General features: G+C 38.6%; 1 protein-coding gene across 1 annotated transcript; it reads right to left on the minus strand.

The window, feature by feature from the left end:
• Positions 1-1,933: 1,933 nt before the first annotated feature.
• Positions 1,934-4,838, minus strand: LOC112291625 (ubiquitin-conjugating enzyme E2 28). The gene is made up of 4 exons (XM_024539309.3): positions 4,438-4,838; positions 3,285-3,412; positions 2,849-2,953; positions 1,934-2,449 (listed from the first exon to the last, which is right to left on the minus strand). Exons 1-4 carry the CDS (start codon positions 4,505-4,507, stop codon positions 2,306-2,308), a joined length of 447 nt encoding a protein of 148 aa, XP_024395077.1. The 5' UTR covers positions 4,508-4,838; the 3' UTR covers positions 1,934-2,305.
• Between the last annotated feature and the right edge of the window lie 18,965 nt (positions 4,839-23,803).

Consider the following 23,803-nt stretch of genomic DNA (forward strand, 5'->3'; position numbering starts at 1 on the left):
AGATAGAAAAATAACAAGAATAAAATAAAACATTTAATTATTTTTGTAACATTTTTAATATAAGCAAAGTGTATTACACTAAATCATTTAATTTTTTTAGTTTCAAGTTTAATGTTTTTGATGATTACTATAAATTATATTAAAAACTTGAAAATCAGTATTTGAAAACTGAAACATTTTAAGTTATAGATGATTTTATTTGCATCAAAATTAACATCGTAACATATATTTATGTGGATAAGTCTATTGCTTTAACCAATCAAAGTTTCTTCCCACGTTGAGAAACTGTAGCTCAGAAGTTGCAAAGCAGATAAAAATCTATTTCCTCTAATCCTGAAAGCAGCTTTGGAATAAAACAAGGATAGAATTGAACAAACTGTCCTCTAAAGAAAGTAGAGGATTGAATTTGTAGAAACAGACTTGTAGGGGCTCTTGACCTCAAGATTAAAGAAATGATTTTTGATCTATATTGTCCTAACTAAAGTAGTAACATCTAGTCGCATAATAATATCATTGTGTAAAAAAATTATCAATTTAGAAAATAGTCAGTCGCAGTTATCCAAGGTCCCAATCATTCAAGCCAATACATTAATAAACCAAATCGAAATTTGTCTCATAGTTTTCAAACTTCTTGTCAATCACCGTTCCCAATAAGTACAGAGATTTGAGTTAACACTGGTTTGTCTTGCTCCGATTTTACAAGTCCCAAGGGTTGTTGAAGTGCCAATATTTTTCTCTGTATCAATGGATATTCTTTGAGCAGATGCACAACATCAAATTACCCTGTCATGGTCTTTAAATTCATGTACCTATTTTTGATATGCATTGGTTTTTTCAATGGCAATATACATGACCGAAAAAATAGTATCCTCTGAAGAAAAGGGGAAAAAAAAAAAAACAAAAAAAGAAAAAAAGAAAGGGCTAGGCACGACACAAATTGGACACTGAGTATTGCAAGAAGTTAAAATAGGGAATTGAATAGAGTATCTTTACACGGTAGAATTTGACGGATTTCATTGACAAATCAATATCATGATGGCTCTTATTTCCATATTCCACAATAAAAATCTAATGCCAAGAGACGGGTTTAAGGAACAGAATCAGAGGTTCGGCACCAACTCAGAATTAAGAAGGGCACTACATACACATCATTCACAATAACTGTATGCCATGCAAAGAATCAACAACTACACACCCAGAAAAGTGTCAAATTCCACAGATCACGCAAAAGACTATAAAAGACAAGACTTTGTTCGCAAAACGCAGATGTTTCTTGATCCAATGTTCTGCATTGTAAGCACAAAGCAAGCACCTGTAATACGGAAAACGTCATAAAACCTTCATTGATACGAAGGAAACAATTTGCATCAAGAAACGCAGCCAATCACAACGATTCGCATGCGCAACACACCCTGAAAATGCAAAACAAGACATTCATTATGAAATTACTGCCCACAGATGTATACCCACATACAACACCAAAAAACAACAAAAGACTACACATTTCAGAAACAAGATAAGTATCCGAATTGCGTTTAACATTACTACAGCACAACACAAAGTGCACAATTAATGCACTTATACTTCTGCATGACAACAAGAACTGCAATTGAGCTAGACAAATAACCTTACCAGCGACTCCAACACTCCAGCCAATACCACTTAATCAGAAATAGCCAGGCCTCCGCGCTCTCTACTATTCAGTCAACAATCCCACCGGATAAGTTCCTCAACAGAAGGTTTCCAATCCTCCCTCGTCCACACTGCAAACAAGACTAGCAGTCGGAACCTGCCCCACGGATGGTCACGTACTTATACACTTGCGGCAGACATCCAAAGTACCCATCACATGGCCAGCCAACCTCTATTCTTTCTGAACACCCAACTATGCGGTCCTGATTCCACCCAAAACAGCACAAGATGCGGACCAACACACAAGAATGCCATCTCCTCTAATAAATATATGGAACCTGGCAAATGCATGAACGCTGCAACAGCAAGGCAGTGGTGCACCTATGATCCTCACGACCTCGACCACAAGATGCCACACACGTGCACCAAACAGTTTTGAACTTATCTCACTACTTTACCCCTCAGCACACATTCACTACCCTACCAGTATGTTGCAGCATACACAATGGCTCCAAAACGCAAACATCTCCATCATCAGGACCCTCGGGGCCAACTGGTAACCGTCATCTTTATCTCCCACTAAGCTTCGCATAAATGCTAAGACATCATCCTCGCATCCACGTCCTGCCAAACCTACCCATGCTCGCAGCCCTACTGCCGCAACTTCCCGCTCTCAACCCATTGCGTACTTCTGAGTCCAACTTCTCGCAGTACTCTCGTACTTATGTCTGTCTGTCTTGTACATGTGAGCGATTTCCGGTACAAGGGGATCATCCGGGTTTGGGTCTGTCAGCAAAGAGCAGATTGACAGCAGCACCTGCACCAACCCACACACAACCATGTCCCCCATCCCGTCACGTGCCTTCCCAACTTCCCAGATGCATTCCCACAACCCATACCCCTGTTCCTCTACACCAATCTCAACCCAATGACTTTACTTGTGCAAAGTTTCAACCATACCACCCGCAGCCACTCCAATTCAAAACCGACCAAATTTATCCCGCCCCGCCCCCAAAAAATCCAACCGCACCCACTATCACCATCGCCACTTCATCGACCAGGTGATAGTTACCGGCACGCGCCTTCACCACACATAAAAGTCAACCACGGCTGCATGTGTCCCCCATCACACTACCAATTCAACCCCACATCCCCTCTTACACACAGACCAACATTCACGGAAAAACAACTCCAACGACGTGTACAACCAACGCACCTTAGATATAGTTAGAGCAGGGCTCCACTGTTCCTTTAAAATATCCAGGCAGATACTCCCGTTACTATTGATGTTCGGGTGGAAAACCTTGGTCCTGAATGCAACCTGCAACCACAATTTCCACAAACAGCTTAACAAACATCAACTATCCGTCGTCTCTCGAAAATCTAACACTACCAGCCTGCGCGACAACCCCCCTTCATGTCCATCCATACAACACCTTCTCTACCATGGTCGACCCAAGCCACACCTCAACAGATGCCATTCGACGTACTCATATCCGTATTGCAACTGTGTGTAACGACTATCATAACCAATTCATGCACCTGCAACAACACCCATCGGCTGCAATCCTGCCACACACCCATAGTTGCGCGGCGGAAGGCGCTCCTACCCCAACCCCAACTAATCCCCAACAATGACAAAGCAGACCTACCTTAGGAGGCTTGAATGGATAGTCGGGGGGAAAATGAATGGTGACCAGAAATACGCCTCCCGCATACGGACTATCTGGAGGTCCCATAATCGTAGCCTGCCAATGGAACATATCCTCGGCCACAGGTCCTGTCGTACATCAATCACAACCAGCCAGTGAGACGACACCCATGACATCATCTACTACATCCCATTCCAAACCAAAACTGTCACCAACGTTTGAATATGCCATGCCCATATTCCACACTTAAGCTCCTACGACTATGCGCTCAACTGAGCTGACAAGCACATTCACTCATCCCGTCGGCACTATATCTGGAGACCACCACGAGACTAAGCCATTTCGAAACGCCACGCGATTCGGGTCACATGCACCAGTACCTTACGACCATGTGACGATCTCGAACAATCAACGTGGATGGACATCACCAAGCAAACAGCCCAGGCAGAAAACCACCGCGCTGCTCACCACTACAACTGCAAAGTCAGCTGACTCTACAAACACCCAACCTGTCCATCAAAAAGGTTTCAGCCTACCCGCCTTCAGGCGATACACGTTGTATTTCTACGTCCCCCAGACAGACTTCCGACCCCACGAATTCCTCCGACTACTAATCAGCAGGAACCACACCTTTCCACGTGGCCCCGACACACTTCAAAAGACTACGACCCCTCAACTACATCAGCTAGAAGATACATCAAGTCTACACGTATCCACGAATGTACCGGGGACATTCGCGGACACAATCGCACTTGCCAAATCTCACGGAACCTCCTCAAATCACACCCCGCCAATAAAATACACCATACCCGCTACATCCAACATCATGTACTCCAGCACGAAGTGCATCCATGCCTGCAATCAACGGACTTACGGATCACAATCCGTACATCACACCAAGCCTGGCAATGTTCGTTGCACCTCGAATTCTCGGCCGCTGCCCTCTACAATTGGCGAACTTAGAACCGAGCGATAGCTGTCGACATCCTTCGGACAGCTCAAAACGACACCGGCACTGATCACGAGCAATCGCCACCACCACAACGCCAACTCCAATCCAGATTCCAAGCACTCGCACGGAACCGAACACACACACAGAAGAACTCCAAGAAACAAGTATTGAACAAAATAAAAACAACGTCGGCAGTCTCACCAGCGCTGCATGATGTCGGGGGATCCTTCTGCAAATCTTTCAACTCCTTCAGAATACGCTTGGAGGCCATCAGACGCAGCCACCCACCAGCACACCGCTACAAACCCTACCGCACTGTCGAGCACCACCACTGTTCACAGCAGCAAACTAGTCTCGCAGCCCCCGATTTGCGGTCGATATAAATCTGCCAGAGAGCAGAACCCTAAGGTCAGTGGACGCCGAATACCAGCAATTCTCCGTCACCGCAGCGTCGAAGGCAGGAGCAAAGGGTAAGACGAGGGCCGCGTGATGCAGCAGCGCAGGTGCAGTCCAGCGCAAGAGAAACAGAGACCAAGGGAGGGAAGGAAGGAGCAGCGGCAGGGAGGGCAGGAGCGCAGACAAGAGAGCGAGCGAGTGAGGCAGAGATGGCGGGGGAATGCATCCAAGCGAGTCAGTCTCCCATGGCAGCACCTGGGCAGGGGACGGGCTGGGCTGGGCTGGGCAAAGGGGCGAGGAGTGCCGATAGAGGGAGGGAGGCAGCACTGGTGACGTCTGGTTAGCTGTTCGGTGCCCCACCGCTCCTCCTCGGGTTTCGCCCGTCTCCCTCGCCTGTTCCCTCAAGCCGCCCGGTGAGTCTCCTTGGGGGGGGGGGTCTTCACGCCACTGGAGGACGGTGACTGCCACGTCAGATAACCCCAGGTTTCCTGTACATCACTTGCTATTTACAAAACAGGTTGAAAACTTAAGAATTTAGTGAGACAATCATCGCTAAGAATGAAGGAATAAACCCGAAATAAAACAACTCCTCAACCACAACGTCTGAGTATTGTTTTCCTGCTTTTGATGCAATCTGCGAGTTGGAAAGCTAGGAGGAGTTGGTTCATCAAAATAAAAAAATTTAAAAAGTACAGTCCACCTTGAAAGCTCTCATCACTGTGGACAATTCATGCTGATGACTAACACCGCAAATGCTTTGAGTCTGTGTTTGGATGCTCAGCACCAACTCAGAAAATGTTTCAGGATTCGTAGTCATTCTTTGTTGATTCATTCATACGTTCATTGAACATTTGATCCAATCGAGCATATGGGTGAGCTTCGAGTGAGCTTGGAGCCCGCGCTGGGCAGGATAGCGAAAGTGAATTGGCCAGGCTCTCATGCCAAGCGCAGGGCAAGGTTGGGCGGAGCAATGCAGAGGGATGAATTGGAAGGCAGCGGCAGAGCGAGGCAGTGCAGCGGGATGAATTGGAAAGCCCTGCCCTGCCCTGCGCTTGCCACGTGCTTGGGCAGGGTTCGGCTGCTATCGGGAGGCGGGGGCGGAGGGAACGGGCTGGGCGGGGCGGGGCAGTGGACTTGAATTGGCGAGGGCTGGGGTCCGGCTGATATCAGCACGGGGGGTAGCCCGCGTGAATTGGCAAGGGCTCCCATGCCAAGGGCAGGGCAGGGCTGGGTGGCTGGGTCCGGCTGATATCAGGACGTTCACGTCCCATAGCCAATTCACTGTCAAGCGATTGCAACGGCGCCATCGCCAATCCTCCTCTCTCTCCTGTCTCTCTTCTTATTACCCCTTTCTCTGCTATCTCTTGTCTTATAACTCCTTCCTCTACTTTGACGTGTGCTCTCTATCTCATGGCTCCTTTCTCTTGTTTGAGCTCCTGTCTGTTCGCTTCAATTAACTGCTCCATTGGTTCAGTGTACACCACTACCATGAGTAAAAGTGTAGAGTTTTCGCCTCGAGCCTTTTCTTGCAAATGGGACATCACCAGAGGCTTGGGAGATCCTGTGACCATTGGTCAGCCGGTGGACATCCCTCATATTCCAGATCAACAATGACGGAGTGATTTCTATTTACCTTGCTGGCGCTGCGATTATGAAAGTCTTGTCCCTGCTTTTTAACGACTACAACTCTGGTATTGAAAATCTTGTCCTCATTGTAGTTGCCCCGTTTGCATCAAGTCCACCTGGCTGTTCAATTTGCTCGTGCAAACACAGGTAGACTAGAACGCAATTTGTAACATTGTCTTGTTAAGTGCCTTGGTGATTTTAGCGCAATGGTTCTGGCTTTTCGTCAACAAGTCTTATTTGTATTGCGCACTCCTTACTTGTACGTCCATTTTAGTGTTACCGATGATCCTGGCAGTGTAAGCTTTGTCAGAGTATAGTTTGTTGCACGACAATAACTGTATTCTGAATTTTTCGTATAAAAAAGTAGCGATTTACCTGAGCAAGTGCGTTTGATGGTTACAGAGGTTGTGTGTTATTCTGAACCCAATTTTCAGTGAAGTATGTCGCTAATTTTTATCCTTGTATCAGTTTCATAGTGGCATTTTAATCAGTTTTTCAAAGTAAATGCTGAACTGCTTGAATTGCCCTGCCCTGCGCTTGCCATGGGAGCCCTCGCCAATTCACGGCTACCCTGCCCGTCCCCCCCCCCCCCCCCCCCCCTCCTCCTGCTGAGAGCAGCCGAACCCTGCCCGTTCCCCAGCCAGCCCAGCCCTGCGCATGCCACGGAAGCCCTCGCCAATTTACGTTGACTATCCTGCCCGTTCCCCGTCACCGCCCCCCACCTGCGGAGCACAGCCGAACCCTGCCCGTTCCCCACCCCGCCCTACGCTACGCTTGCCCTGGGAGCCTTGCCAATTCCCGTCCGCCTCGTCGCCTCCCCCGTTCCCTCACGCCGCCCGATGAGTCTCCTCGGGGGGGGGGGGGGGGGGTCACTTAAACGTATCCAAACGCTTGCTGAGAAGCATATTATTGCTCGGAGTTTCTTGCTTGCTGAGTTTCCTGTGTTTGTTTTCTTCAACATCCTTGCTAATCTCAAATTGAATGGGGCCACGCACCAGTACAAATGGAAGCAACCCAAGTGGCATGGCTTGTGGATAGTAAATATTTTGGGGAGCATTCTCATCAACAGCATGTACTGTAACTAACCTCTTTTTTAACGTAATTGTAGACAAATTACTATTACATTCCTCTCATTTTTCATGTGTGAAAATTGCAAGGGAGAAATACACAAGGTGTTTCATATTTAAACCATATAGCATGAATTCTAATGTGAATTAGGAGGTTTTGAAAGTTTTGGATGTTTTGTTAATGCTTTGTTGTTGAATATTTTTGGGCTTTGCTCTTGTTAGACATGATCAAATCACATTGTGGTTTTAGAATTGATGTGATGAGTTCTAAAGCAACAAAGAAAGGAGCACAAAATTTATTGAAGTTGATAAATTATTTTTTGATGTTACACTTAAATGGTATAGGAATATTATTAAATGTGTCTTGTAATATTGTAGACTTGATTTTTTTACAAAAGAATTCGATTTTTTTGGCATTGTTGTCTTAATTCTTAAGAAGGATAATAATTTGAGAAAATGTTATTTAACTTGAATCTTTTACTACAAGCAACCCAATAGATTATTAAAAAAATATAGGAAAAATAAATCTATAAGTATCTTGCATATAATTAGGACTTGAAATTATTATTTTTTGTTTATAATTTTTATTATATAATACACAAAATAATATATGAAGTTGATTAAATATTGTATATTTGAATTGATAGAAAGGCTTAAAAAATTTTGGACTAAAAGCTTGAACAAATGACTATTTATTCTATACATGCAATGCTCTTCAATAAATTCACAAACAAGTTTTTAGATCATGATAAACAAATTTGTGAATCTTTATATTTTTTAAAATTAGAAGATTATTAGTTTTCTACATGTTATCCTATTAAAAATTATACATGGATTCCTTAAAAGTATCAACATCAAAGTAAAGTATTATAAAAAAATAAACATAAATATATTAAATTTCTAAGTTACATTTTTTTTAAGAGCAAAAACTAATGGTTAATATAAAGAAGTTAGTAATATTATATTCTAGATACAAAAAGTCTTCATCACAAACTACATCAAAAAAAAAGAAAAAAAAGAACATAAATATTAATGCAATATTGATGCACATGCATGATTTTGATGTGTTCTTATTTGCAAATGCTAGAAGCTGCATTGATTGAAACTCTAATATTTTCATACTATTTTTATGTAGCTCAATTAGATGATTGAAAATAGTATGAATTAAAATATTAGGGTTTTAGCAATATGATGTGTGTAAATACAATTCATGTACCTTTAATAAAATTAATAGAGTTTTTACTAATGATAGATTGAATGTAGATTCTTTTAAAGAAGACATTGTCATATATTCAAAAAAATAATAAAATTATGTAAATTTTGGTTCTTTATATAATTTCTTTTTTATATTTTTAATTATATTATTTTAAAGACAAAGATAATTTATGGTCTATCATATTAACACAAATAAGATCATTATCACGGACACAAAAATATAGACTCGAGATCTAAGAAGAAGTTCAACAAGAATTGGCAAGCACTAGATTAATCAGATGAATACAAGAACAACACTAGAGAGGTGAGCTAGGGCTCCAAGAGATGTGTTGTCGAGACTGAAGAACTCTTCAGTCTCGATTTCAATATATATTCCTATTTAGGAAGCTTCTCAAGCAACTTCTACCAACTAAGAAGCTTCTAGAAGGTTCCAGAGACTTGCTTCTAGAAGGTTCTAAGGACTATGTCCCTAACATCTTCTACCAACTAAGAAGCTTCTAGAAGATTCCAGAGACTTGCTTCTAAAAGGTTCTAGAAACTTGTCTCTAGAAGATTCTAAGGACTATGTCCCTAACATCATTCCCTCCTTTAGCTTCTAGGTCTCTGAGAAGCAATGTTATTGTTAATTAATACCAACGCAAGAAAATGAAGATCTATCGCATAACGTCTGCTATGAACTCCAACTCTTGTTTACGAGGCAAGTGGTTCATCGATCCTTGAAGCCAACGATAGTGGCCCACTCCTTCAACTTCTGACCAAGCATGAACTTCCATATCCTCATTGTGAAATTGTCCTGCAAACACGCCTTCTGGCTGACCATCATAAGCAGGCTTGGACTCAAATACAACCACCAGTGATTGGTTACTCGGTATCCTTCGTAGTCGTCATAGTGTAGGCGGTTCTTCATCTCGTGGTCGCCTTTGTGAGCTAGTCGGTTGAGATAATCTAACTGACATAGTATCTATCTCTTGGCTATCCATATCAAAAGACCAAACTATGGCTACTGAAAAAAATTCTATTTTATCTTGGAGAAAATAACTACATCAACTACGAATTTTGGTGGTGCTCTCCCCCTTTTTTATATTCTTGGGTAAGCAAGCTTCAGAAGGAAGCTATCGTCGAACCGGCTTAGGTTTATGAGGATGTTGTTGATGAAACTCCTATACCTTTTGCGGCACATTGGCGAGATTTTTAGCTGGCTCCCACGTTCGCTCATGAATGTCATAGCTGCACCAATGAACAAGATACTCCAACTTGCCCCACCTTCACCGTGAATCCAACACCTTTTCAACCTCGTATTCCTCGTGGTTCTTGATCTCAATACTAGGTGGCAGACATTGCACTCTTCTAAGAAAAGATGACTCTCGATAAGACTCCAACAAAGAAACATGAAAGACTGGATGTACCTTCATAGAAGCCGATAATTCTAGACGGTACGCCAGTGGATTGATTTGCTTCTAGATGATAAATAGTCCCAATCTTCGATAGTCCAACTTATCACATGCTCACTTGGTCTTGATATTCCGTTGAAGAAACCATGGTCCAATCGTCTTGCTGATAGTTGATGTTGCATCATAAGTATTGTTCCAAGACTTGGTTCATCCATTCCGTTTGGCCATCAGTTTGAGGATGAAAAGTCAAAGAAAGCTTGATATCCACCTTCAGTATCTCAAAGAGAGATCTCCAAAACTTTGATACGAACTGGGTTCCTCGATTTGATACGATATCATTTGATAATCCATGATATCGATACACATTATCGAAAAAGAGCCTTGCTGTGACTTCACTGGATGATGTCTTCTTGTAATGGACAAGGTGCATCATCTTTGTAAGCCGATCTACCACGACAAAGATGCTGTCAAATGAGTTCGATGATGGCAGGTCCGTGATGAAGTCCATGGAAATTGAAGACCATGGTCGACGTGGAATCGGCAATGGCTATAGGAATCCATAAGGGCGATGCCGAGGATTCTTGGATCTTGAACAGATGTCGCAGGAGAGGACAAAATCTTTTACATCCTTCCACAATTGGGGCCACCAAAAATCTCGAGAAATAAGCTCCAAGGTCTTGTTGAATCCAAAATGTCCTACAGTTGGAAAATCGTGGCGAGATCGAAGAACTCAGAGTCGTGCTGGTCCTTTTGGGATATATAACCGATCCTCAAAGTAAAAAAGATCTCCCTCCACCTTAAACTTATCGTCATTGGCACGTTGCTTAATATCAATGGCTACTGAATCTTCAATGGTCACAGTACATACCTGATTCAGGAAGTCAGCATCAATTGGCATAATAGTAGCGCAAAGCTAAAATTGCTCTAGCTTCAATAATGTCGTACATTGTTGATCAAATGCTGCTTCTCCAGCCTTTGGTATAAGATACGATCTCCTCGATAAGGCATTAGATAGTCCTTGTTGCTTTCCAGGTCGATAAGTGATAACAAAATCGAACCTAGACCGCAACATACTCCACCGAGCTTGACGTCGATTTAGAACTTGAGCCGACATGAAATACTCCAAATTCTTGTGATCTGTGTATATGGTCACTGGATGTGCAGCTCCTTCAAGAAAGTGATGCCATTCTTGGAAAGAATCCACTATAGCACGAAGTTCCTTATCATGGATCTCATAATTGATTTTAGTAGCAGAGAACTTTAGAGAATAGAATGCAACCGGATGGAGCTTCTTGTCTTCTCCCATTTGTGAAAGTACAGCTCCCAAAGCAAAATTTGAAGCATCAGTTTCTAAATAAAAGGCCTTTGTAAAGTCTAGATGTACCAAGATTGGAGCCGTAGTAAATGTCGCCTTCAGGTCTTGAAACGCCTTCTCTGCTAGAGGTCCTCATTCCAGCTTATCCTTGCATGTCAACCGAGCGAGAGGACCAGCAACTTGAGAGTAATATTTAATGAAGATCCGATAGAAGTTGACAAAATCAAGAAAGCATTGTACGTCTCTAACTGTCTTCGGAACCTCCCAAGACACGATTGCTTCCACATTTTTGGGGTCCATCTTCAAGCCTTCCGTAGTCGCAACGAACCCCAAAAATTGTATCTCTATTTGGTGAAATAAACACTTTTCCAACTTGGCATATAGTCCTTGCTCGCGTAGTTTCTCCAAGACCAAACGAACATGCTTTTCATACTCTTCCTCATTTTTGGAGAATATCAAAATATCATCTAAATAAATGACAACAAAATTGTCAAGGTGCTCTCAAAAAATATCATTCATCATATGTTGACAGACCACTGGAGCATTGGTAAGACCAAAGGGCATGACATTATACTCAAAATGGCCATACCTTATACGGAACGTTGTTTTCCACTCATCTCTTTCCTTGATTCGTACGAGATTGTAAGCTCCCCTTAGATCAATTTTTGTAAAGATCCTTGCACATCCAAGTTGTTCTAAGAGACCAGAAATCAAGGGTAATGGGTAACGATTCTTCTTTGTTACCTTGTTGAGGCCTCGATAGTCCACGCACATCTGCAATGAGCTATCTTTCTTCTTCACAAATAAGATGGGTGCTCCAATTGATGATTTTGAATGACAAATGAAGTTCTTGGCTAGATTCTCGTTGATGTACTTCCGCAACTCCGCCAACTCCATCTGTGATAGATTGTAGATTGGGCCAAAAGGCAGTTGTACTCCTTCCTGCAAGTCTATGGCACAATCATATGGTCTGTGTTTTAGTAGCATGTCAGCATTCTTCTTTTGAAACACGTCTTTAAAATCCTTATATTGCTCAGGTATATTTGCTGTCAAGATCTTCTCCCTGGTAGTTGGGGCCGCATAAATGACAAATGGTGTACCTTCCTTGAATGATCTTATAAATGCTCTTGCTCCAATGAATAAGGATTTTTCTATTCGGGGTTTTCTATTAGGCTTGCTCTTGGGTGGTTTTGTGGGAAAGGTGATCTTCCGCAACTTCTAATCTATGGATGGATTATGCTTTTCCAACCAGGAAAGACCAAGAATAACAAGATTTGATGGGGTTCTAATAATATTGAAAATAATATGACTACTATGTAAATAATACATCACTTCTGTAGGTTTTGATTCATGGGTGACACTACCAGACAATAATGGTCGCCCATCTATGACCTCAACGTGAACAGGTTTGGATTTTTGTACTAAAAGGATCTTATGACACTTCGTAAATTCTTCGTTTAAGAAACAAGCAGCTGCTCTTGAATCTAATAATGCTGAGGTTCTCAGTTTCTGAGGGCCAATAAGCAAAGGGATTGTAAAACAAAGGACAGGTTGAGTGTAAAGAAAGGAACTTGGTTGTTGTTACGATATTTCACTATCCAGCTGCACGGTTCCTATTGTGACTGGGCATCCTTGTTTTCTTGAACAAATGTGCCCCTAGTCCTGACAATACATCGATTTTGCTTCTTGGGACAGTTTCCAACTTTGTGGCCTTCTTCACCACAATACAAGCATAGACCTTCGTCCATACGTCGCTTTTTTTCTTCTAGGGTAAGGGATTTAACACGTACCGCATCAATTCGCATGTCTTCTACCTTTGAATGTGAATTCACGCTGCTTGTCGATATAGTTGGGGCATGGCGAACCATATGTTGTCTTGAACGTTGGTCTTGGCAGCGTTGAAATAGGCGATTAACGCACTTCAAAGCTTGGCTAATAGCTTCGTTGAGCATTTGTGGATCAGGAAGAGTTAACAGCAAATCCTTCACATTATCCCTTAAACCCCAATAAAATTGACTCATCAACGTTTCTTCGTCCCAATTGATGTCGCATGCTAATTGCCTAAAGTCCGATGCATAGACTCATGTAGAGCGCATCCCTTGTCGTAGTAACTGGATCTTTATTGTAGTCCATCAAATCTTGTCGTGTTTACCAAATGCTTCTGCAAACGCTTCTAAAAAGGTTTCAAAGTTGTTTAGTATGGACGATCGTTTCTCAAACAAAGGAACAAACTATGATAGAGCTTGCCCTGTAAGTAAGGTTCCAACAAGCCCAACACATGATTCCTCCGTTGGATAGCGTTCGGGCTGTAAAACTGTTATCAATCTGATTTGGTTGACGAATCCTCGAAACTAAGAACGCGTACCATCGAACTTGTCCGGAAGGCTAACTCGGGGCTCCTTATGTTGTAGAACCAATGGTACTTGTCGAAATTGAGGCAAAGTTGCTTCTCCAAGTGCAGAACTTTGACGCTGGTGCAACCTAGATTGTGCCATTCTAGATGCTCCATGATTATGAAGCCTTGCCACGACTCTTTCAATCTCTGCAGTACTTTGCAATAACGTAGCGAGGGCATTCATGATAGCATCCAACTTGGACTCCGAACTTTCCGTCATAGTATTGTCTTAGCCCCCGGCCAATCTAAGAGAAGGATAGAAATGACTCTACAAGAAGACAATATTGGTTTAGAGAAGGGTACACCGCAACCTCTAAAATGCCTTAAGAGCTTCAAGAAAAGGGGTAATCCACTCTCTCCAAGAAGAATAAGACTCCAATATTGTAACAAAAGAAATATCAATTTAGAGGAGGGTAATCCACAACCTATAAAATGCATGTACACTTCCAAGCAGAAGGATAATCCGCACTCTAACGAGGAAGAAACTAACTCTGATATCTGAGGTGAGTGAAGTTTCAACAAACTGTCACGGACACAGAAATACAGACTTGAGATCTAAGAAGAAGTTCAACAAGAATTGGCAAGAATTAGATTAATGAGATGAATACAAGAACAACACCAGAGAGGTGAGCTAGGGCTCCAAGAGATGTGTTGTCGAGACTGAAGAACTCTTCAGCCTCGATTCCAATATATACTCCTATTTAGGAAGCTTCTCAAGCAACTTCTACCAACTAGGAAGCTTCTAAAAGGTTCCAAAGACTTGCTTCTAGAAGGTTCTGAGGACTTTGTCCCTAACATCTTCTATTAACTAAGAAGCTTCTAGAAGGTTCCAGAGACTTGCTTCTAGAAGGTTCTAGAAACTTGTCTCTAGAAGGTTCTAGAAACTTGTCTCTAGAAGGTTCTAAGGACTATGTCCCTAACAATCATGTATAATCTAAAAAAAACCTTTTGTATAAATTTTTGATTTGATCTATTTAAGATAATATAATAATATTAGAAATTAATACAAAGAAGCAATGTGGTTGGACGTCCTTATTTTGTTAGTCTTTCATCTAGTAAATTATATTTCTTGTAACATTCTTAATAAATAAAATAAAACCAAATTATATGAAGAATTTTTTAAAAGTTAAGGTATTATTTATATTATATTTAAATATTTGCATGTACTTCATAACATTGTTAAGATTAATAAAAAATAACTATTTTTTTTACATCAATAAATAGTGCTATAATTTAGTATTTTTTTTATATAAACAAATGTTAAATTGATCTTAGTAGTAGTTAAATCATCCCACCAATCAAAACTATCATTACATTTTTTTTCTTTTTTAGCATATATCTCTTATTTTAATCTCTAGTTTCCATTCTTAGCCTCTATTTTCCATCTCACCCCCTCATCTACCATTTTAATTTACAATCTCCATTTTCCATCCTAATTCCTTCTTCCTCTCCCATTTCTAGCCCTTAATTTTTCTATCTATTGTTTCTATTTGTGTATAATAATAACAAGAATAAAAAAACTAATTTCATGATTACAAATCATTTTTGTAATTAATGAAATTAAAAAAGAAAAATTAAAATTTTAAATAATTAAATTTATTATAATTAGTCAATAATTCTAACTATGATAAAGCATAAAATCATGGTGCTGTTTAAGTAACATAGAGGTTAAAACCTTACTACTCTATTAAAAAAGAAACAAGCTTTGAATTTGTTTTGAAGTTAAATTAAAAGAATAATAATACCAACAACAATAATAATAATAATAACAAAACTAATTCTAAATAATATATTTGGTCTCTTAAGCAATATAACAAGTAGTGCTCAATAATTTAGTAATATGTGGAGATGATTTTTGCCAATAAGAGTAAAAATATTTTTTCATTTTAATTTTTTTTTGTAATTTTATAATGTCATATATATATATATATATATATATATATATATATATATATATATATTCTTTGGTACCATCATAAATTTTTAGATGATATTATCAATATTGACTTATCTATTTTTTAATAAATATTACTTTGATTGATTGATTGATTGTGTATGTATCAACCAATATGGACAATATTGACCATTCTATTGAAAACATTTTTATATAAGAAGAATTTTAACTTTTATTGTTGGATTACTTTTCTTACAATTCTTCTTTTAATGTGTTAGATTCTACTAGAATATTTCTAGGTTTGTCTCTTATACATTCTTTGAAATTTCTTCTTAATTATAGATGATTTTTTTGGATTGATTCCACTCCCACCATTGTTGCTTTTCTTTTCATTTTACATTTTGATTTGTTTGGTTTTTTTTGTTTTTGGGTTTTTTTTCTTTTCTTATTATAAAATCATTGGGATGTGTATGAAAACACAAACATATGGATTCTTGGTTTTTTAAATGCACATGTTTTGTTTATGTATGCATTTGTAATTATAAAATACATAGATGATAAAAATAATTTATTTTTTAAGAAGTCATGAATTTAAAAGAATAAATTATATTAAAAAAAAAATGCCATAAAAACAAGAAAGTATCACAAGATACAAAGAAAGCTAGAAGGCAAGAGTATTGGGATAAAATCCGAAATATAAATTGCATTAAAAAAAAGGATTTTTGGCATTAGTGCAAGACGTCTACTACTTTTGACAAACAAATCAAAAAATTATGGTGTGCAATATAAAAAATGACAAGGGAGGGGATGGGAGAAGGGAAAGGAAGAAGAGAGGAGGAAGGTATGGTTGGAATAAAAAACAAGGGAAGAGAAGAGAGGAGAGGAAAGTATAGGGCAAGATTGTATTAAAGGACAAGGAATGGACACTAAGACAAGGGACATGGATTGAGAGGAGGATTGAGATAAGGAATAAAGTGAATACTCAAATTCTCACATATTGAAAATTATAAGATATTTCTTTTATATTTACACATATGAACTATCTTTATACTCACATCAATCTTTGACATAGATCACTTGTTGCCTTCTAATTATTGTAGCTTTGATTTTAATTTATATTTTAAAGAATTTTAAAAAATAATAATAATAATTAAAGTTTTAGTATTTGCTTACTTTAAAAAACTTAAACATGTAATTGCCATTAGATTAAAATATATACTTAATTTTTTAAATTACAAATGAATCAAGACTTATATATGCATAATTCTTCATTAATTTTAAAATAAATTTTCATAAAATTAATTTTAATTTAAAATTATCCTATCATAAATAAATAATAATTAAATTAAATAACATATTTACTATGAACTAATTACTACTTGTTTCAAATTCATGAGTACAAGTTACTAATGGAATTTTTAGCATTTAAAATTGAAAGAAATTTAAGGTATTTTTAATGAACTAAATTTTCTTATTACAAATAATAAAAAATTAAAAAGTTTCAGGTATTGAAACTTAAATAAATAATAATCATAATAATAATAATAATAATAATAATAATAATACTAAATTATGAATTATATGGATACATATATATAGGTATTTTTTCAAAGTAATTATAATATTATTTATTAATTTTGTAAATTTTAAATGTGATAAAGTATTATTAATGATTATTAGATTTCATGCACATTCAGTTGTATTACAATTGAAGTTAATGCCAATTAAATTTTTAAATAGCTTTTGACTTAATTTATGTGAAATAAACTTAAATAATAATTAAAAATATAAAAGATTATATCAAAAACAAAGTTTTTGAATTTATTCAAATTACAATATTCTTAATATTCTTAACAAATATGGTCTTTATTTCATATTAAAGACAAATAATTTAATCACACTATTTTTTAATTTTTGGATTTCCAAAAATAAAATTTAAAAATTACACTATAAATATGATTAACATCAATAAATGAGTTATTCAACTATTTCTTTTAGATTTGGTGGACTCCATATATCTGCCTTTGTTTTTTTAGTTAAAAAGTGTTTTGCTACCATCAATGATTTCAAAATTTTCTACTGAGTTTAGTAAAGAATTCCATATATAATTTTTAATCCTTGTTGTCTATTTAGTTCATCATATATATATAGTAAAAATAAAATAAAATAAAATAAAATCATGGATAGTTTTTTGTTAGTGGTTATAGTAATGGTTTCTTTAATTTTGTAAAATGAAAAGGCTTCTTTAAGTCTTCAAAAGTTGAGAGACAACAAACTCTACGCTGTCGTATTACGTGTTGTCTTGTTCGAGAATACACTGGGTATTTGGCTGTGGAAGGTATAGTTGTTTTTGCAAATAACAAAAAAACCCTAATAGATTTTATCCATGTATGAAGAATGTAATTGAAATATCAATTTCCAAGTATTTAAAAACACTCCTCATAGTCATTTTAACCAATTTTAACAATATTCCAATTGCTTTATTTCTTTTATAATTAAGTTGTTTTTGTTTTTCTTAACAAGCCCTAACCCTAGCCAGTGAGCTTTGACAAGCTGTAACTTTTGATCCAAATGTCCACTTAGTGTGAAATTTTGCACCCAAATACTAGTATAAGCCTTCTATATGCTCAAAAAATTTCAACCCAACCCAACTTACAGATTGCAAGAAAACGCCCAAAAATCGCACTGATGACACTCGGCCGCAACCTTGAAATTTGATGTAGAAACTCCAGAAGTGATTTCTCCTTTGTCAACCGTTAACTCCAGCTCAAAATTGAATAGCCACTTGATCTCCAAATCTTCTATTACCAAGCCAAAAATTACGTCGATCTAACTGGTAGATCTTCAGATATCACAGAAACCCTATCCAATCCTAGACTGCCAACTTCCGACAACCCTTTGTACTAAAACCCAGATATCTCTTGATTGCATCATTAGATTAATACAAATTTTTGTATACACTTAGCACACCCAACTATCCAGACAATACCAAATTTTGATCTATAGATGCTACACGACTTGCACAAACCGATTGAGAATGCAAACCATCAATGTTTTATATAAAATCCGAAACACCAAAATAAACATTGACTTTGAGCAGCGATTGCTCTTCCCTCACAAACCCTAATGAAACCAACCTAGTGACCTTGAAAAGAGCTTGAAGCTAGCTCTTCGATCCAAAAAACCCGATCTGAAAAAAACCCACCTCTTCATTTCTTAACCTTCCTCCCCTTTAACCCTAATTCTTCCCTCTTTCAAACCCTAGCCTCTGAATTTCTTCAATCTTCCGTCTTGGATCCAGAATTGGCTCCTTCCATCTTGGATCTGGAATTGGCTCTCGCCGTCAGAGCTTTCTCCTCCATTTTTACCTTTAAGAGATCCTTTTACTAAAAACAACATTTCCTAAAACGGCACAGAGAACAAGACAGCCTGAAATAGAATCGAAACCCCGTAATCGGGACCACATTGAGTCGCCCGACCAATTCAGGTCTCATATTGGCTAAGAGTCCAGTAGTAAGACTCGGATGTTCCCGTAATTGGATCAAATTGGTCCTTCGCATCAGATTGGCTGAGGCCCGTAGTAAGACCTGGATTTTCACGTAATTAGACTGCATTGGGTTGCCCGACCAATTTACGTCTCATATTGGGTAAGAGGACCCGGATTGGATTCTTGAAATTAGATCCAATTGGCTCTTCGAACCAGGCTCACCCGTCGTGTGAATTGGTCCTTTCCCTTCCTGCTGACTCCCGTTATTGGAATCGAACGGAGCATTTCAGTATGCCCCGGCTGACTGTAACGGGTTGACTGAACCTAGCCTCTCAGTATTTGCACTGGAATTGGTCGTTGCTCCCAATATTCGAGATAACTGAACATTAATAAAAGTCCTCTTTCTTTATATTTTCACAGTATACTCGTGTTACAACACTACAATGCCAATGCGGAGAAGAGCGAGTTTGCACTTCAGAAAATTGAGTTTCTTGGCCATGTTTGTAATAGCAAGGGGATCAAAGCTGATCCCAAGAAACTACGAGCAAGTAGGGAATGGAAAGTGCCGTTAACCCAAAGATGGGTAAGAGCCTTCCTAGGCCTGGCGAATTATTACAGGAAATTCATAAAGGGATTTTCTAAAATCGCAGGGCCTCTCTTAGATTTGCTCACAAAGGACAATACGAAGTTCTAATGGGGTGTTAAGTGTCAGGAAGCATTTGATACACTCAAGAAGGCCTTAAGCAGTTCGGGAGTATTGAGATATCCGGACTTTGGAAAGGACTTTGAAGTGCACATGGATGCTAGCAGATTCACAATTGGAGGAGTTCTGATGCAAGAGGGAAGGCCCATTGCATACGAAAGCAGGAAACTCACGGGTAGCCAATTAAGGTGGCCTACTCATGAAAAAGAGCTCTTTGCTATTGTCCACTGCCTCAAAGTATGGAGGCATTATTTGGGTAGAATAGAAATGAAAGTCTTCACTGATAACATATCACTCAAATACTTTGAAACTAAGACACAAGCTACACCTAAAGAGTTAAGGTGGTACGATGTATTAGCCTCTATGAATGTAGTCCTCATTCATAAACCGGGGCGTGAAAACTTGGTGTTGGACGTGCTGAGTAGAAGACAAGAACTCATGACCTAGTTAGCTATGACCATAAGCAAGAATGACACTTCCTTGGAGGCTGAAGTCAGGGATGGATATAAGGAAGATGAAGAGGTAGTAGAATTGAATAAGATGTTCGATTATAAGCCGGTTCGACAAAAAGGATTGTCTTCCAAATTCCCATGACTAAAGACCATCAAGTGGGTCAACAAACTAATCTACTACAAACAGAGTAGGTTATACCTCCCCAAGGGAAGTCTGCGAAGGAGGATGATGAAGGAGTTCCACGATGCGCTCGTAGTGGGACACCGCGGAGTGCTAGTCACAACTAAGAAGTTGTCCAAAAAATATTATTGGTCGAATCTCAAAGGAGACGTGGAGAAGAATGTGTCCATATGCGCCAAGTGCGAAATGAACAAGGCAAGCACTGAAAAGAAGATGGGCTTGCTAAGTCCCATACCTATCCCGAAAGCACCTTATCGGTGTCTTTTGATGGATTTCATGATCTCTTTGCCAGTGGTCCAGGGATACAATACCATTTTTGTGGTTGTCGATAGGTTTAACAAGCAAGCGAGATTCATCTCGACGAAGTGAGGTAATGGCACCGAAACAACGGTGCGGTTCTTCTATGAACATTGGATATGTAAAATGGACTATCCCGAAGACATAGTGAGTGATAGGAATACATAGTTCTTGACTGTCTTTTGGCAACACCTGATGAACAGGTTGGCAACCAAGCTTATCCTAACAACTGCGTTTCATTCACAAGGGGATGGTCAAACTAAACGTGTGAACGCTACTTTCAACATGTACTTGAGAAATTACATAGCAGCGGATCACGGTGACTGGGTGAGTGTGTTACCACAAGCGGAGTTTTGCTACAACACCACCTACTCAACAAACATCGATATGAGTCCGTTTAAAGTGGCTCACGGGTTTGATGCATTAAAATCAACAAACCTAGTACTAGCCAAGAAGGAGGAGGATTCCCCGTCAATCTTTTTTTCTAAGGAAGCGGCCAATTGGATCTCCAAGTGAGAACACATCCAAAAGAAAGTAACTTACTTTCTGAAGCGCGCTCAGAAGAAATACAAACTTACGGCGGATAAACACCGGCACGAGGTTGTGCACAAAGTGAGAGACATGGTTTGGTTGAACACTACAAACTTGTCAATCCCCAATTTCTTGTCACATAAATGGGTACAAAAGTGGGCAGGATCTTACAAGGTGATGAAGGTCATACATAAGGATGTATATCTGATTGATATCTCAAAGAAGGACAGGTTCCATCCCGTATTCCATGTGTCTGTGTTGAAGAAGTTCTCCGAGGACAATGACAATCTCTACTTCAAATAAGTATTGAGGCTAGAGCCATCATACAGAATCTGGGACAAAAAATTGAGGCAAGTCAATGGAATTGTAGGGAAGAAAAGACTAGAACAAGGCCTAGTGTATCAATGCACTTTTGAGGGGTTTCCATTTATGGAATACCAGTGGGTATCTGCCAGCTACCTAAAACATGTGAAGGCACTCATTGAGGCCTATGAGGCAAGAATGAATGATAGAGACAAAGGAAAACGTAGTATTAAATGAAAACCTCCGAGACGATGAAAACATCGTAACTCCAAAGTGGGGAGAACGCATATTTTGTAAGCACAACGAGTATGAACAAAGATGCTAGTAATGTGAAACCAAATATCCCAATTGGAGATGAGGCCAGTTGAAGATCGACTTTAGTGGAAGTAACCGGAAGGAGGAGCGCCGCTAAGTTAGCTCTCGAAGTCAAGTAAGAGAGCTGGCTCGGGACGGGGGCGAGATCGTTAATTTGGCCTTATTAGGGTTAACTTGTGATGAGTGAAAACTCTATGCAAAGTAGCTACTCACGTTCGAAAGGAACACAAGGATCAAAAAAGGCCGAGTCTTGATGCGGACTTGACAGTCGGCAACCGCTCATTGCACACCAAGTTGGATTGGAGCTCTGGAAGGGAAACCAAACTAATAGAGGTTGAAAGAAGAGGTGGGAGAAGTGACAAGCAAGAATTCTCCCACGATAATACAGAAATGTGTGAATGTTGAGAGAGGTGTGGCAACTTCTCGATAAAAAGGAGTCCAATGAGAAGGACTATAAACAGGTTACTTAGGACACTGATGTTAATGCGGACATTAACGTTCAAAGTTGGGAAGAATGTCACCTCCCTAAAGGTTGTGGTAAGGAGGCGACTCACAAAGATAAATCACTATTGGGTGGTGATTGTGAGTTAGGCCTAAGAAGTAAGAATAAGTCCCTCGAGTGACCCACAGGGCACTTAGGGAAGATGACTTGGATAGGTCGTTCGAGCATGAGGGCTCGAGAGGACTTCCTTGGCTCCATCGCGATGCAGGGCATCGCGAGGCAGTTGGGCTGACTTCCAGTGAGTCATGGGGGTATTAGCTAGAGCGCGAGGCGCCTTAGAAAGGACTAACACTAGGAGAGAGACATTAGTCTCTCATTTTATCAAGAAGTGACCTTGTTCCAAGTGTTGGAGAGATACTCCTCAGTACGAGGGACCAAGAGGCCGTGTCGAGTAGAAGTTCATGTGACTCAATTACTATGCGAAAGATAAGTAGGCAGCTGCTAACCCAAGAGAGGTGGTTGGATGCAGGTGACGAAAATACCTAGGTTTCGGGGAAGTTTTGGGGTATTACATTGGTATTAGAGCTTTTAAAATATCTTATTTCTAAGATATTTTACTATATAGATATGTAGGTATTAAAAAAATTAAAAAATTATTTTATATCTAAATATTAAATAAAAAATATTTATAATCCTTTAAATTCTTTAAACATGTTACTTATCAAATAAAGTGTTTTTGATCTTGAAATTTGCTTCTTGTAGAAGACAAGATAAATAATAACTAAATAAAAATGAGAATATGGAAGTTTTTCAAACTACTATATTTAATCATAATTTCATTCTAAGATTATATTTTTTATCCAATTATTTTATTTTTTCTAATTTTTTTTCAAATTTACATCTATCAACTATTTTCTCTACTATTTCTAATTTCTAATTTCTAATTCTTATTTTTTAAGATCAATCTTTTCTTATATCATGTCTATTTTATTTTAATAATTTATTTATTCTTTTAATTTTAAAGAATCTTTAATTTCAAGGATTTGATTTATTTTTATACTAAATTAATACTATTTTCATAAATTATATTTATCTTGGTATTTTAAATATTGGTTGAATATATTTTTGAATATTGTCTAAATTATAGATAATTTAGATTGCTTATAGTGGTAGAAAGATAATAAAACTATTAAAAAAAATCAAATTATAAAATTATTTTTTTATAAGAGGTCGAAGTTATGGCTGTAGATAATATTATTATAGCTACAAACATTATTACTTTGAAAAAAAACACACATACTAAAAAGCAAGTCCAAATATTTTATTATTCTAATTATTGGAAATCCTAGCATCTCCACTGAGTTGAAAAGAAACACTTGATGAAAAATTGTTAGTATAAAGGCCATTTGATCTTTAATCAACAGTATAAATTGCTAAAATAGTGGTATACCTATAAAAAGTATAAAAAAGAAGGAATTTGAAGTTGTGGTCTTAATTATTTCTTCTTATTGCAAAACTAAAAAATTTGAAGAAGACTACTTTAACATTTGATAGTGT

The sequence above is a fragment of the Physcomitrium patens genome, chromosome 14 (assembly GCF_059467195.1).
Source record: "Physcomitrium patens ecotype Gransden chromosome 14, ASM5946719v1, whole genome shotgun sequence".
Lineage (NCBI taxonomy): Eukaryota > Viridiplantae > Streptophyta > Bryopsida > Funariales > Funariaceae > Physcomitrium > Physcomitrium patens.